The sequence below is a fragment of the Ceratotherium simum genome, chromosome 5 (assembly GCF_057802395.1).
Source record: "Ceratotherium simum simum isolate JZ-2026a chromosome 5, ASM5780239v1, whole genome shotgun sequence".
Lineage (NCBI taxonomy): Eukaryota > Metazoa > Chordata > Mammalia > Perissodactyla > Rhinocerotidae > Ceratotherium > Ceratotherium simum.
The window spans coordinates 40,722,377-40,735,661 of NC_141904.1; the positions used below are offsets into that span (position 1 = coordinate 40,722,377).

At 48.4% G+C, this 13,285-nt stretch overlaps 1 protein-coding gene across 1 annotated transcript in view; it reads left to right on the plus strand.

The window, feature by feature from the left end:
- ITGA9 (integrin subunit alpha 9) overlaps positions 1-13,285 on the plus strand; it is a 331,030-nt gene that overhangs the window by 75,040 nt on the left and 242,705 nt on the right. The window contains exon 14 of the mRNA XM_004419499.3: positions 4,104-4,258. Coding sequence (XP_004419556.2) covers positions 4,104-4,258 — 155 coding nt within the window. The remainder of the gene's footprint in view (positions 1-4,103; positions 4,259-13,285) is intronic.

The following is a 13,285-nucleotide window of genomic DNA, read 5'->3' on the forward strand; positions in this document are numbered from 1 at the left end:
ACCACTTGATGAGTTTTAACCAGTGTATACACGTGTGTAACTACCACCCTCATCAAGATAACATTTCTATCACCTGAGAAGTTTCTTCCTGCCTCTTTACAGTCACTCCCCTCTCCTGATAGACAACCTCTCTTCTGATTTCTGTCACCATAGATCAGTTCTAGAATTTCACATAAATGGAATTGTACAGTATGGACTCTTTTGTTTCTGGCTTCTTTCATTTGATATGTTTTTGATGTTCATCCCTGTTGTTGTGTGTTCAATTATTTTCCCCCCTTACTGAGTAGCATTCCATTGACTGAATATACTATAGTTTGTTCATCTGTTCTCTTGTTGGTAGAACGTATATTAATTCTTAGTCTTATAAACAACTCCATGACATTGATATTATTATCCCCATTTTATGAATGAGGAATCCAAGTGACATGGAGGTTTTATTAATTTAAAAAAGGAGATAATTGTAGATTGTGGTAAGTGCCGTGAGGATAATAAAGCAGGGTGACATAGTCAAGGGCACCCACATCAAGCTCAGCAGGGAGGGCCAAGTAGAGGGAGGCCCGAGTCTTGTTGGAGTTGTGGTGAGAGGTCAGTGGTGCCCGTGGCTGTGGCAGGTCTAGAGAAGAGAGAGGCAGAAGCCCGATGGCTGTGGGTGAGTGAGAGGAGAAGCAAGAAAACAGACAGTAAATCTCAACTCCTTTCCAGAAACTTGGCTGCAAAGGAGCAATGGGATTGGCGGGTGGTTCAAAGAGGATATTTTAAGGGTGGGAACCTCTGGACCAGTAATTAGGCTGAGAACATCTTTGAAACCTTCCCTGCTTTCCCTGAGTCCCTTACTCTCCCAAAGGATCAGAGGTGATCACCTTCAGCTTCATCCTCATCCGTATGAACCTGACCCTGACTCCATTCCTACCTTGGGGCCTGGAGAGGCTGAAGAGACAAGAGGGAGGAGGAGAGGCTGATGAAGGGGGGACAAGGGAGGTGAGAGAGATGGGATCTGGTGTACAGGCTGTGGGTGGGGAGGGGGGCCTCGTCTTCTGATCCAGGCCCCAAGATTGGAACAAGCTCAGCACAGTGTACATTTTGGGATGTGGATGAGGGTGAAGCTGAGGGTGACCACCTCAGGTCTCTTCCGGGAGTGTAAGGGACTCAGGGGGAGCAGGGGAAGTTTCAAAGATGAGCTAGGGCCCCTCAGAGAAGGAGCAGGGAGGAACAGGCAGAGGGACTGCCAAGCACGTCAAGGGCCAGGCAGGTTGGACATCTGTGTGGCATGTATTGATAAGGTGCCAGATGTGGCCAAACAGCTATGAACGAGACAGTCTGGAGACTTCAGCTGACTAAGCTATGTAGAGGTCCCACTCATGACCTGGTTGACAGGCAAGTTAGGTAGGTTTTGAGTGTCAGGGTTTGGGTGTGACCAGAAAAGGGAGGAGGGCCAGGAAATCATGCATGTATCCTGTATGTGTGGGCACATACAAACACACTATGCACGTTCTTAAATATCCTAAGGGGGAGAGTCCAGAGGTGTGTGGGTTAGGAATGCTTTGGGCTGCTGCTAAGAGAGAACCTCACTGCAAGTGGCTTTAAATTATGTAGACATTAATGAATTCCCCAGAGTGGATTGCTCCAGGGCAGGTTTAGCAGCCTAGCGTCTTCACCAGAGCTGCAGGCTCTTTACCTGTCCACCCATCTCTGCCCTGCAAGCAGCATGGACACCGCAAAAGGCCAGAGTGGTTGGAGCAGCACCACGTCAGAGGGCATCCTCACTGGTTTTGTTATTTACCTGGAAGTGAAATATCAGAGTTTGAACTGTCTGAGAGCCATCAAAGAAGTATGCCAGTAACCAGCTTCTTTAACAGAAAGTCCTGACAGCATTTGTGGTGCTGTCCTTGGGTGCCACTTTGCTTTTATCTTGGAGGCTGGCACACTGGCCAGAGGGACTGGAACCCAGTCTCCCACCCCTCCGGAGCTTGGGCGGCCCAGCTCTGCCCTCAGGAAGTTGGTTCTCTCGCATTAGCTTGGGAGGGCAGGTCCTGTATTAGGGTGATAGGGGCCCAGTGCTGTGCCATCAAAGGTCAAAGGAAGTGATCAGAGAGGCTTAGGAAAGATTTCTGGGCTTTTCCTGGTCCAAAAACAATACTTGGAGTTGAAACAAAAAGGTTTGTGGGAACTGATCTGACCGATGTTGAAGGGACACGTGCTTGTCAAGGTCCTTGTGTATCATTTCAAAGGATTCCGTTTTAACAGCCTTCATCTAGGTCATTTTGCTGGACCGCCCACTTCTGTTGCCTGCTCACCTCCCCTTCTTCTGCAAAGCTCTGCTCTGAGAGGAGGAACCGGGCATCCTTCCAACGAGGTGGCCCTGGGGTGATGAAAGGGGCTGGGTTTTTCTCCTGAACAGTGACCAGGGAGGACACGCACTAGATAGGGTGGAGCTCTCACAGGGTGGAGAGCAGCTCTCCCTGGTACCTCTGCCTGTTTTGTGAAACTTGGGGCACTCCTGTGCTTTTTAATCCCTTGGCCTAGAGTAAAGTTTGCACCCATTTAATAAGTGTTTTTGAACACCTACTATCCTGGGAACATCAGGATGAATGCACCAGGAATGCAGCCTTTGGGGGGTTTGCAGCCTCGTGGGGCAGGTTTGCAAATAGATAAAGACCTTTATTAGTAAGTGAGGTGAGGTGTGAGTACAGTGCTGGACCCCGGAGAGGGAGGACGTCCAGCCACCACGGTCCTCGAAGGCTTCCTGGGAAAGGGACATTTGAGCTGGCTGTTGAAGGGCCAGTGGGGCTTTACAGAGTGTCCACTGGCATCTGTACAATCACATTGACCAGAAGTAGACTATTTGTTTTCTAAGTTATTTATAACATCTTCTAAGGATGAATCCAGAAGAAAATTGGAAGACCAGGATATTGGATTTCCTTCAGGCGCACCACTGCTGTCTGACTTCTGTTAGCCCCACAGCTGGATTTGCTCTGGGAGTCCACCATTCCTTGTCCTTTTCACAACTGTTCTTCTCTTGACCCACATCTCATGGCAGTGGTGGCAGTGGTAAAATCCCCTAATCCCATCTGTGCTGTGTGTCTCCTCACTTCCTGTTTTTCTCTGAGGTTTTCCTTAATGCTTTCTTTTCTCAGAATTGATGTTGGTCATTGTTCTCATCTGTCTTGTCACCCTGAGTGCTCTTTGTGGGATCATTGTACACAAGTGAGGTCATTGGTCTCAAGCTGCTAATGCCCCTTAATCTTGTTTTGTCACCACAGCAACTCCTTAGAGGTAAAAGGGTCTCTTTGTGAGGCCTGGAGGGGAGAAGGTTAAGCCCACAGCTTAGGTGAACCCCCACTGAGCAGATGTTTGCAATGAGAACAGAATGGCATGATTCACTCTCAGCTTTTGTCGGCAGCCCTGGGGGATCCAGGGAAGCCTCAACAATGATTTCGTCCATCCATCAAGCACTAGGGGGTGGTCCATGTCGGTGATAAGAGAGTGGATATTTATTGGGTTTCACTTGGTCCTGAGGCCAGGCAGGTTGATTTCTTCAGCTCTGAAGTGCTTTGCTGTTACCAGCTGGGACTCCATTAATTAAGTTCTTTTAGAAAAATACTTAATGAATTGATGAGAGTAAATGAATGGGGAGGTTTGACCCGTTGGATGGGACTAGAACTTCGCACTTCATGCTTATAATGGTAGTAAGTGCTTTAGGGAAATCCTTGATTGTTCATAGTCATGGCATTCGCTGTAGGGACGCCTCTTAAATACATTCATATCTTCCTAATAAAATGGAAATTGGAACTTAATTAGTGAAATTTTAAATAATCACCCAACATCTGGTGGTTCATTTATGGCTTCAACCAGATGTGTTTTGTTAACAACTAACTTGCCTTTATTATTGGGAAACTAACCATTAATTTATTAGGAAATAAGCCTCTTCTAAAACCAGGAAAAAGTATTTACAGAGCACCCTGGCCCTTCTCTCTTGGGTTATTTCACACTTCAGTTAAGTGCTGGGCTGAAGGCCTAGGGTTTGTCCTGTTGGTTTAGTTCTTGTTTGGTTGTGAGACCTGCTCCTTAGCACAACTAAGTCACCTTCCTCTTTCGACCCGCAGGGCGAGACCTGTCATTACGGTGGATGTCTCCATCTTCCTCCCAGCCTCCATCAACATCACGGCGCCTCAGTGTCATGACGGACAGCAGCCTGTGAACTGCCTGAACGTCACCGCCTGCTTTAGCTTCCACGGCAGTCATGTTCCGGGAGAAATCGGTAATGAGCCACCGAGGCAGGGCTCAGGATAGCCATCTTAGCTGGAGTGGGCTTGCTGGGTGTTTCTGAAGTTCCTGCTCTCGGTGCATCCCGGCTGGTTTGGCAGGCAGCAGGCCCACAGGCCAGACCTCCTTTCCCTCTGAGGTTCCTCCTCTTCTTTTTTCTGCTTACCATTGTTTTACCAATTTAACACCATCTCCAGCTCTAGGACAAAGATATTTGACCCCAAGCATCCTTTCCCTGAATGTATGTGGACCAGGCTGAAACTTCACTGAGCCATGGGTGGGACAGGCTTGTGGGACTTGTGGAAATGGAGTGACTGGAGGCTGGCTCTTATGGAATGTTCCATGCAGTTAGAAAAAAGAAGTGGCTGGACTTTGGAAGCTCCTCCTTGAGTTTGTAGCTCCAGCCTGATGTCAGGGTCCTCATGCCCTTTACTGTGGAATCGGAGACTGGGGCTGGATGGTGGGATTGGGATGCTGAGCTTTACAAAGGCTTAGGTTTCCAAAAGAGGGAAAGCTGCTTCGTCAGCTTCAGATGATTGAAAAGAGGCAGCCATCCTGCTGTTTCTGTTTGGGGAAAATTGACTTGTTAGCCGAGCTCCAGAGGCTGGATCAAGCCCTGGAACAGGATAGGATCAGTGTGGGTTAGAATTCAGAGCATGTGGTTACCTGAAGGAAATAAATCCAGAGCAGTTGTGCAGATTAACAGGTGCTTTGTTTTTACTTGAAAAGTTAATTTAATAATAGAAAGTAGAGTTCCAGTAAAAAGAAGAAAACACCAATAAGGACCTGGACTCAGAGACTTTCTTAGAACTGTCTAGTGTCACGAGTATCTCCCCTTCCTACTCACAGTGTAGTCGTTGGACTAGCAGATCAGCATCCGCTGGGAGCTTGTTAGAAATGTGGAATCCTGGGCCCCGCTCTGGACCTCTGAATCAGAATCTGCATTTTAATGAGATCCTTGTGAGATCTGTGTGCCCATTTAAGTTTGAGAAGCGCTGCTCTGGAGCACATGTGTGTGCACCCACACACAGACATGCAGAAACACACTTCCACGTGCTCGTTCATTCGTTGATTGCACCTCGAATGCTCTGCCTTCTTTAACAATATGCTAATCCTTCTAGGCTAACTGCCTCATTGGTACTTTATCTTGATCTTCAAGTGGATTGACTAAGCTCAACAATTAAACCTCGTACTTATTTATATAGGTTTTTTTGTCTTGTAAAAAGAACTTAGAAATTTCAAAATTGACTGTAAACATACCATGAGCTTTGGACTTGGTTAGTGAGGAAGGATTAACAAACTGTGTACAGCCCAGTGAGAAAGAGATACCTGATCAACATCATAGAGTTATTGGTAAAGCCAGGAGTTGAATTCTTGTCTGATGATACTTAGTTTTACTTTCCAGAAACTATTTCTCACCACCTCCCTAATTGTTTAAGATACCACAGTCTCTAGGAAAAAGTTTTTCTGATGGTCCTGGGACTCTTGATGTAGTTGGACTCCATTAAAAAACGTTTTAAAAGCATGATCGAATTGAAGATTAGTCTTGGTGTGCATAAAAATAAGCAGAACTATTCCAGAACTCTAACAAAAAGCAAGCAATTAATAGTTCATGTGTGTGTTCATTTGACAAATATTTATGGCATGCCTACATGTGCCAGGCAGGTCCTCATGGAGTTTCTAATGGGAATTACACAGAGTTTCTACTATTTTGATCCTGAAGCAGTATACACAACTTTCAGACTCTTGAACTACATCACTGTTGTGGTCAAAGTGAGGGTAAATTGGTGTAACAGGAACAGAAGAAACCAAGACACAAGTTTTGAGCAAGGGTGATTTCAGAGCATAAGACAAGTGGTAGAGCAAACTCTGATTTGAAGGTTCATGAGCAGAGCAAGGAGGAGATGTGGGTGTCTCCTCATACTGCTCCTGACCAGTGGCCCTTTCTGGGACCCCAGTCACTGGGGCCCCCTTCATCGACCTCTAGGCAGAATTATAATGGAGGATGAGGCTCAGCTGTGCCCTTGAAGTGTGGGGTATAATGGAAGAGACAGGCTATTGGATGACGTACAGTACTGCACCTCATGGGCAGTGTGGAGAAACTTGGCTAGTGCCCATATTAGGGTGGTAAATATTCGGGAGGAGTGCACCGTTCCATTCCGGTTGCTTCCTTTTCCTCCCTCTGTCACATGGGTTCGTTGATGAAATCAAACATCCCTTTGTAGTCTAAGGGGACGTTTCCCACATTTGGAATCAAAAGGGCAATGCAGAAAATTATCCATCCCTGGCATTTTTCTGTCTCTTCCCCTGGCATTCAGGGGAATATCTCAATCTTTGCAGTAAAGGAAAAATGCAGAAATCTGCCAAATAATGAGCTGGCAATGGAATATGGAAAGTTTGAGGAGGGAAAAATGGGTGGCCGCTGTGGAAATGTGATGGGAAATCAGGTGAAAGGTAGCTTGTCAGGTAGCTGTGTGGGTCCAGCAGTGGGTGGGGTATTCTGGAGTCCAGCCTAGAAGGCAGCCCCTTGGATCTATAAAGTCAGGAAGACCAGCTCCCTGGTCTCCAGGTGGAGGAAGGGTGGGGGCATCTCCAGGGCAGAGACATCCTCCAGGCTCAGCACTTGGTGCTGGCCAGCTCAGTGTCATTGCTCAGGATTCTGCCTTGGGTGCCCAGGGCTAGGACTCTGGTTATGAGCCTTTCTCACTCCCACTGCCAGCAGCTGCAGAAGAGCCGTATTGGTGGTGGTTTTGGCCACAGAATGCCTGGCAAATGAGTGTCTGCCTTGGGCAGGCCTTCTGGGTACCTCTCAATGTCTTCATATCCAGGGCTAAGTTTGTTAGTGGAATGGCTACGTTTGGGCAGTGCAGTCTGGGCAGTGCAATAAAGAGGCACCAGTGGTGTGCAAGGTACTTCTGAACAGCTGTCAGAAATGGTATCTTCTGGGCCGGCTCAGTGGCGCAAGCGGTTAAGTGCGCATGCTCCACTGCGGCAGCCCAGGGTTTGCCGGTTTGGAACCCGGGCGTGCACTGACGCATTGCTTGTCAAGCCATGCTGTGACGGTGTCCCATATAAAGTAGAGGAAGATGGGCATGGATGTTAGCCCAGGGCCAGTCTTCCTCAGCAAAAAAAAAAAAAAAAAAAAGGGTTGGCAGATGTTAGCTCAGGGCTGATCTTCCTCACACACACAAAAAAAGGTATCTTCTGTGGTATCTGTCTGCTGGCATCTTCAGCCACAGGACCTGTCTGGGATGCTTTTGGGAGCCATAAGCAATTGAAGTTACAGTCTTGTGTCTGGTTTCTTCTCTCCCTTGGGACCTGTGGGGGTCAAGCATACAGAGAAGGGAGTTGATTTGCCTCTTCATTTTTTTGTGTTAGCAATGGAAAACCACAGCTCCCACTTGGTTGTGAGAGTATTCAGGGTCAGCTAATTAGCTGAGCCATGAGAGGGGCTGCTGTGGCTTCTGGCAGGACCATGGGACTACAGAGGTTCTCTGTAGGGGGTGACCCTGCCTTGGCCTCTGTAACAAGGCCCAGTCAGGAAAACAGAAATCACACCAGTTATTTATTTTTTTTGTGAGGAAGATCAGCCCTGAGCTAACATCCATGCTAATCCTCTTTTTTTTTTGGCTGAGGAAGACCAGCCCTGAGCTAACATCTATTGCCGATCCTCCTCCTTTTTTTTTTTCCCCCAAAGCCCCAGTACATAGTTGTATATCATAGTTGTACATCCTTCTAGTTGCTGTATGTGGGACGCGGCCTCAGCATGGCCAGACAAGCGGTGCGTTAGTGTGCGCCCGGGATCCAAACCCGGGCCGCCAGTAGCGGAGCGCATGCACTCAACCGCTAAGCCACGGGGCCGGCCCCACACCAGTTATTTTAACAGAGAGAATTTCACATGGGGAATCGGTTAAGTAGGTCATGGAGAACTTGGTAGTAACTGTAGGAAGCAGTACCATAGGAAGCAGTACCAGGGGGTCTCAGATTGTGGTCCCCAGACCAGCTGCAGCAGTAGCACGTGGGATCTTGTTAGAAATACAAATTCTAATGGAATCAGAAACTCTGAGGGTGGGGCCCAGCAACCTGTGTTGTAGCAAGCTTCCAGGTGACTTAGATTTGAGAGCCCTGGTCAAGGGGAACAAAGGGACAATGTTACACTTGGGGTGAACCACTTCCTTGGGGTTATTGGAACCTAGAAGCTCCGAGAAGGGACCCTGCGGACCTGGGATCTAAACCTTGGAGGAGGGGGCACTAGCTGGTGCTGCTGGTGTTTCTGAGGGGGTGCAGTGAGGCTGGCTCTGGGGGTATGGGGGAAAACACAAGCTAGACTTAACTGCTGTTGGAACCAGCTGCCATGGAAAACTTTCACTGGGTTAAGCTGATAGGAACAGGAAGCAGGCAGGAAGGAGCAAGCCCCTTCTCCCTCCTCCAGCCTTGCAGCCTCTCTCAAGCTCTCCACCTTGGCAGAGCCTCACAGAGAGCTGCTGGCAAAGTAGAAATGAGGTTTGCCGAGTCCCAGCCTCAGCATCACAGAGCAGAGAAGGGCGGGTTTGGAGCTGCGAGACAACAGCTTTGTAAACCAGCACAGCAGATAGCCAGTCTCGTGCAGTTATTGAAGCGCCTGTTGAGTCCTTCCATCAACAAATAGTTATTAAGCTCTTAAAAGTGCCAGACTCTATGCTTAGCCCTGGGCACAGAGCAGAGAACAGGCCAGGCAGAGTCCTTGTCCCCATGGAGCTTGCGTTCTATGGGGAGGGAGGCAGACAGTCAAGGGGAAAACAACCAAGGCTCTCTCGCTCCTTCTTCTGGGTGCGTCTGAACCCCTTTGTGAGGCAGGCCCTGTGCTCCGTGCTGGGGTGCAGACACAGCATCCAACCCTAACAGTCCAAAAACAGGTTTATAACATATTGCATCAAGCAGTGTAAAACGAGTGTTCTGCCCGTCCCAAGTCTTATTAATCACTTCATTCTTGGCCTGGTGAGCAGCCTGTGGCTCCCTGGAGCCTCCTGGCTGCCATAAGTAGGGGTGGTGAATGCTGTGCTTGAGAGAGCTCTGCCCCTTGCCCACAGGCCGGGCCTGTACCTACTTGAAGCCTAAACGTGCTTGTCAGTCTCCGGGGGCTGAGAATGGAGCTGGCGATTCTGGACCCTCACCAGAGTGCTACATGAAAACCAGGAAGGGATGAGCCCTAAGTGTTTGTGTTTCATGCTCTGATCTGGCGCCGCCATGTTTCTGTGGCTCTCAGAGAACCTCACAAAGCTGTGAGCGAGCAGAGATGCCTGCTGTGTCTCTAGATGAGCAGTTGAGCCTGGGTCCTAAGAGATGGCAGCAAGGTCATCTAAGCCAATCACAGAAATGGGGTTGAAACCAGGCGACTTGTGCCCAGACCTTTCCTCTGGCTTTAGGGGTGCATTTCTGCTCCAGAGACTGTTTACACAGAACATTCTCTGAGCTCCTCCTGGTCTCAGGAAAAGCATGGAGGTGGGATAATGAGGCAAATCTGTGTTATATGAGAAATGGGGTAACCTAGTCTAATAATTACCACCTGATTCCTTTGAGGGCCCAGGGGTGGGGTGGGGGGGGCTTAGGAAACCTAGTAAGTGGAAATATCCTCTTTCCCCCCTCTCCTGGGAAACTCTAAGGGAAGCTCAGAGTAAGTCTGAACGAGGATTTATTAGTAGACTCTCACAGCTGCAATCATGTTCTGATGGAGAATGGGAATGAATCAAAACTCGCTGAGAGCAACCAGAGCTGAGTTGATGCGAGACAGCTGGCTCCCTCCTGGCCCCGGCCCGTGTGGGGGGCCCTTGGGACCCCGCTGGGGGCAGGGAAAGGAGGAGGCTGAAAGCATTGCTGGGGCTGATCAGCTTTTCCATCAACATGACATCATTCGACATGGCGTGGACACAAGCTGCCAGAAGGAAAACCTGAAGATGTGAAATGTGCTGTTGGAGCAGGCCCTAATCAGAACCAGCACCCTCCCTGGGACGGGGGGCTGGCTGAGCTGGCTTGCATTACAGGCGGCTGCTGGCGACTCAGCCAGCCTGGCGCACCCACCTTCCCGTGGGGCCAGGCTGCCGAACCAAGCAAGCTGATTGGCTACTTCTCTGGCTTCTCCTCCACTTCTTAGGGGCTCCCTTCCAGACACACTTGGGGTGGGTGCTGTTTAAGACTACCAGTCGAGCTCAGGGCTTCAGAATGGTCTACACGTCCTGCCACTCTGGCAGTTATGAGACCCTTCTTAGACCACGTTTCCCATCGTAAGTCTCCTTGCGGCTTTCTTCTAGGAGAGAGTTTGATACGGAGCTGACTTCTTTTTGTATAACTTAAAATGTCAAAATAAATTTTCAGTCAAGGAGAAGCACTAAGTAAGCAGTTCTAAAGATGAAATGCTTTCAAAATGATTGCGCTTGGTGAATTGGATAATTCGGTCTGTCTGTGATTGTATGTATACGTTAGCGTTTTAGAAAAGTCTGATAGGTGAACGTGTTGGCATATCCACGCTTCGCCTGGAGTGGAACAGCACTTGTGGTCCTCAGCTCAGTTTCTAGTAACTGTGAGCTGTTTCTCCCCTCCCTTGACGGCAAGAGCGATATATTGGGTCAACAATTCTGTGGTGAGATGGGCTTTGGAGGGCTAAATAAAGTACCTAGCATGGTGCTTGGCACACATTGAAGGTTAAATTCATTCCCTTTTCTGGACTTGCCCCATCTTAATTTGGATTCTCCCAGAAGCAGAGCCTGTGTTAAGGATAAATGTGCTTGTCAGGCTCAAGGATTTGAGTGCACGTTGTTGATTCAGGAGGTGATCCCAGGAAACACCAGTAGGAAAGAGAAACAATGAGACAGGAAGGGAAGGCACTTGCATTAGGCAGGGTTCTCCAGAGAAACAGAACCAATAGGGAGTGTGTATATTGATATTGCAGCTCTAAGGCAGCCTGGAAGCAGCATTCCTTCTTTTTGGGGGGAATCTTGGTCTTTTTCTCTTATACCCTTCAACTGATTAGATGAGGCCCCACCCACATTATGGAGGGTAATCTGCTTTATTCAAAGTTTACTGATTCAAACATTAATCTCATCTAAAAAATACCTTCACAGTGATATCCAGATTGGTGTTTGACCAAATATCTGGGTACTATGGCCCAGTCAAGTTCACACACAAACCATCACAACAGCCAAATAGAGGGTGTGTTATTGAGTGAGTTACCACTGTGGGCAGCTGGAGCTGAATTGTGTTGGGGAACCCTGGGAGTCAGTGGGGAACACATGTTATGGTTACCCCACCCAAGGGACAGGGGGCTGGGGTCATGCATTACTGAGGGCTGCTCTGGGGACTTTGGTTCTCTGGCACTCCTGACCTGCCATGTACGTGGGCAGAGCCCCCAAGGAAGCCTTGGGAAAGGGAATGCAGGTTCTGGCAGTTGCAGGTTGGGCTGGTCAGCCAAGAAATGGAAAAAGCCAGGAGGATATGGGCGGAGCACTGATGCTATCTGCTCTGTCTTCCTGTGTTCTTTTCCACCCAGGCTTTCTCTGGTCTCAGCTAGCTCACTGCTGACGAGGTGGTTCAAACCCACTGCTCTCTCCATGATCACCCTTCCTGAGGGAGGGTAGCTATAGCTCTCACCTGGGAGGAAGGCCAGGTGGAGGGCCACAGGGGAGACCCCGCTCAGCAGCTGCCACCACCACATTGGTTTACCCTCTGGCTCATTTTCCAGCAATGCCCATCTCTAGTCCTGATCATGTTAAATGGAACTTGGAAACTCACTTCATTTATACGTGTCCTTTCTTACTCTCTGGCTGTTGTTCAGGGAAATTGTGATCAGTAGAAAATAAACTGACCAGAGTTCAGTTCTAGATCTCTGTACTTGTTTGGTTCTGCTGTCTGTACATTCAAAAAATGTGAGTTTTTTGTCAGATAGTGTAAAAAATGCACCAAGAACCAGTGACGTAGGAATAGCCCGACACTGGAGATCAGGAGAGTTCTAGTTTCGGCTCTGTGGTGGGTAACTCTCTGGCCTGGAGCAAGTTTTATTCCCTTTTGGGGCCTCCGTTCCTCATCTGAAAAATGAGGGTTTTGAACTAGATGGTCCCTAGGATTGCCCTAAAGCTTTCACATTCTACGAATCAACCCCATTCCCTGCTGTTGTCGCCAAGGAGGTTGGTACGTAACTCTTGCAGAGGCTCCTGTGATTTCTCTGTTGAAATACTTTCCCACATGCATTCTTTTCTTAATATTGCCTGGGATTATCCAGGTCTCAGGTCCGTCCTGGTGATCCAGCCTTGCCTTGGAAATCAGCTGTTTGCTGAAATCAACAAGTCAGGACAGACTTGCCCTTGCTGACCGGGAATCTAGCTTGGCACTGCAAGATCCTTGAGATGGCAGAGGCCCAGGAAAACCATTAAATGCGTCAAAAATATGCCCTGTGGCAGCTGCAGAATGCCTATCCAGGTCACTTTCACCTCTCCTTGTTCATACCTTCCCCGGTGGCTGATCCCTTTCATGTTATTAAAAGCCAGAGCCATCCCTCCTGCCCGGCGTCACATACTTAAATGCTGGCAGGTGGGAGGCTGCTTTTTATTGACGCAAGAGTCCGGCTTCTAAGAAGCTGGTGTGTGGAGACGGGGCAGGGGCAGGGGCTGGGTCGTTGCTTTCCCATTGCTCAGCAGTCTCATCTGGTCGTTTTAGGGACAGAGAGTTCCTTTTCTATTACTTTAAAAATGTCATATTCCCCTGAATCCACAAAGCACCTAAAAAATTAAAAGTGTGACGAGGGGCTAACCTATGAAACAGGGTTCTTTGGTACAGAAAAGCAGTGAGATAGGTCTCTTAAACTAAAGCCATATTCACCTAACAAAACATAGTCTCATATATTTACTAACAGACCGTGTAATAATGGAGGCGAAACCTTTTGGGTTCATCCAATGTGTGTTATATATTGTAACCATCTTTTTTTTTTTTTTTAAAGTCCCAAGTTGTATCCCACTAGCTTCTGCCATCTGGTGTTACACATTGAGGTGTAGGT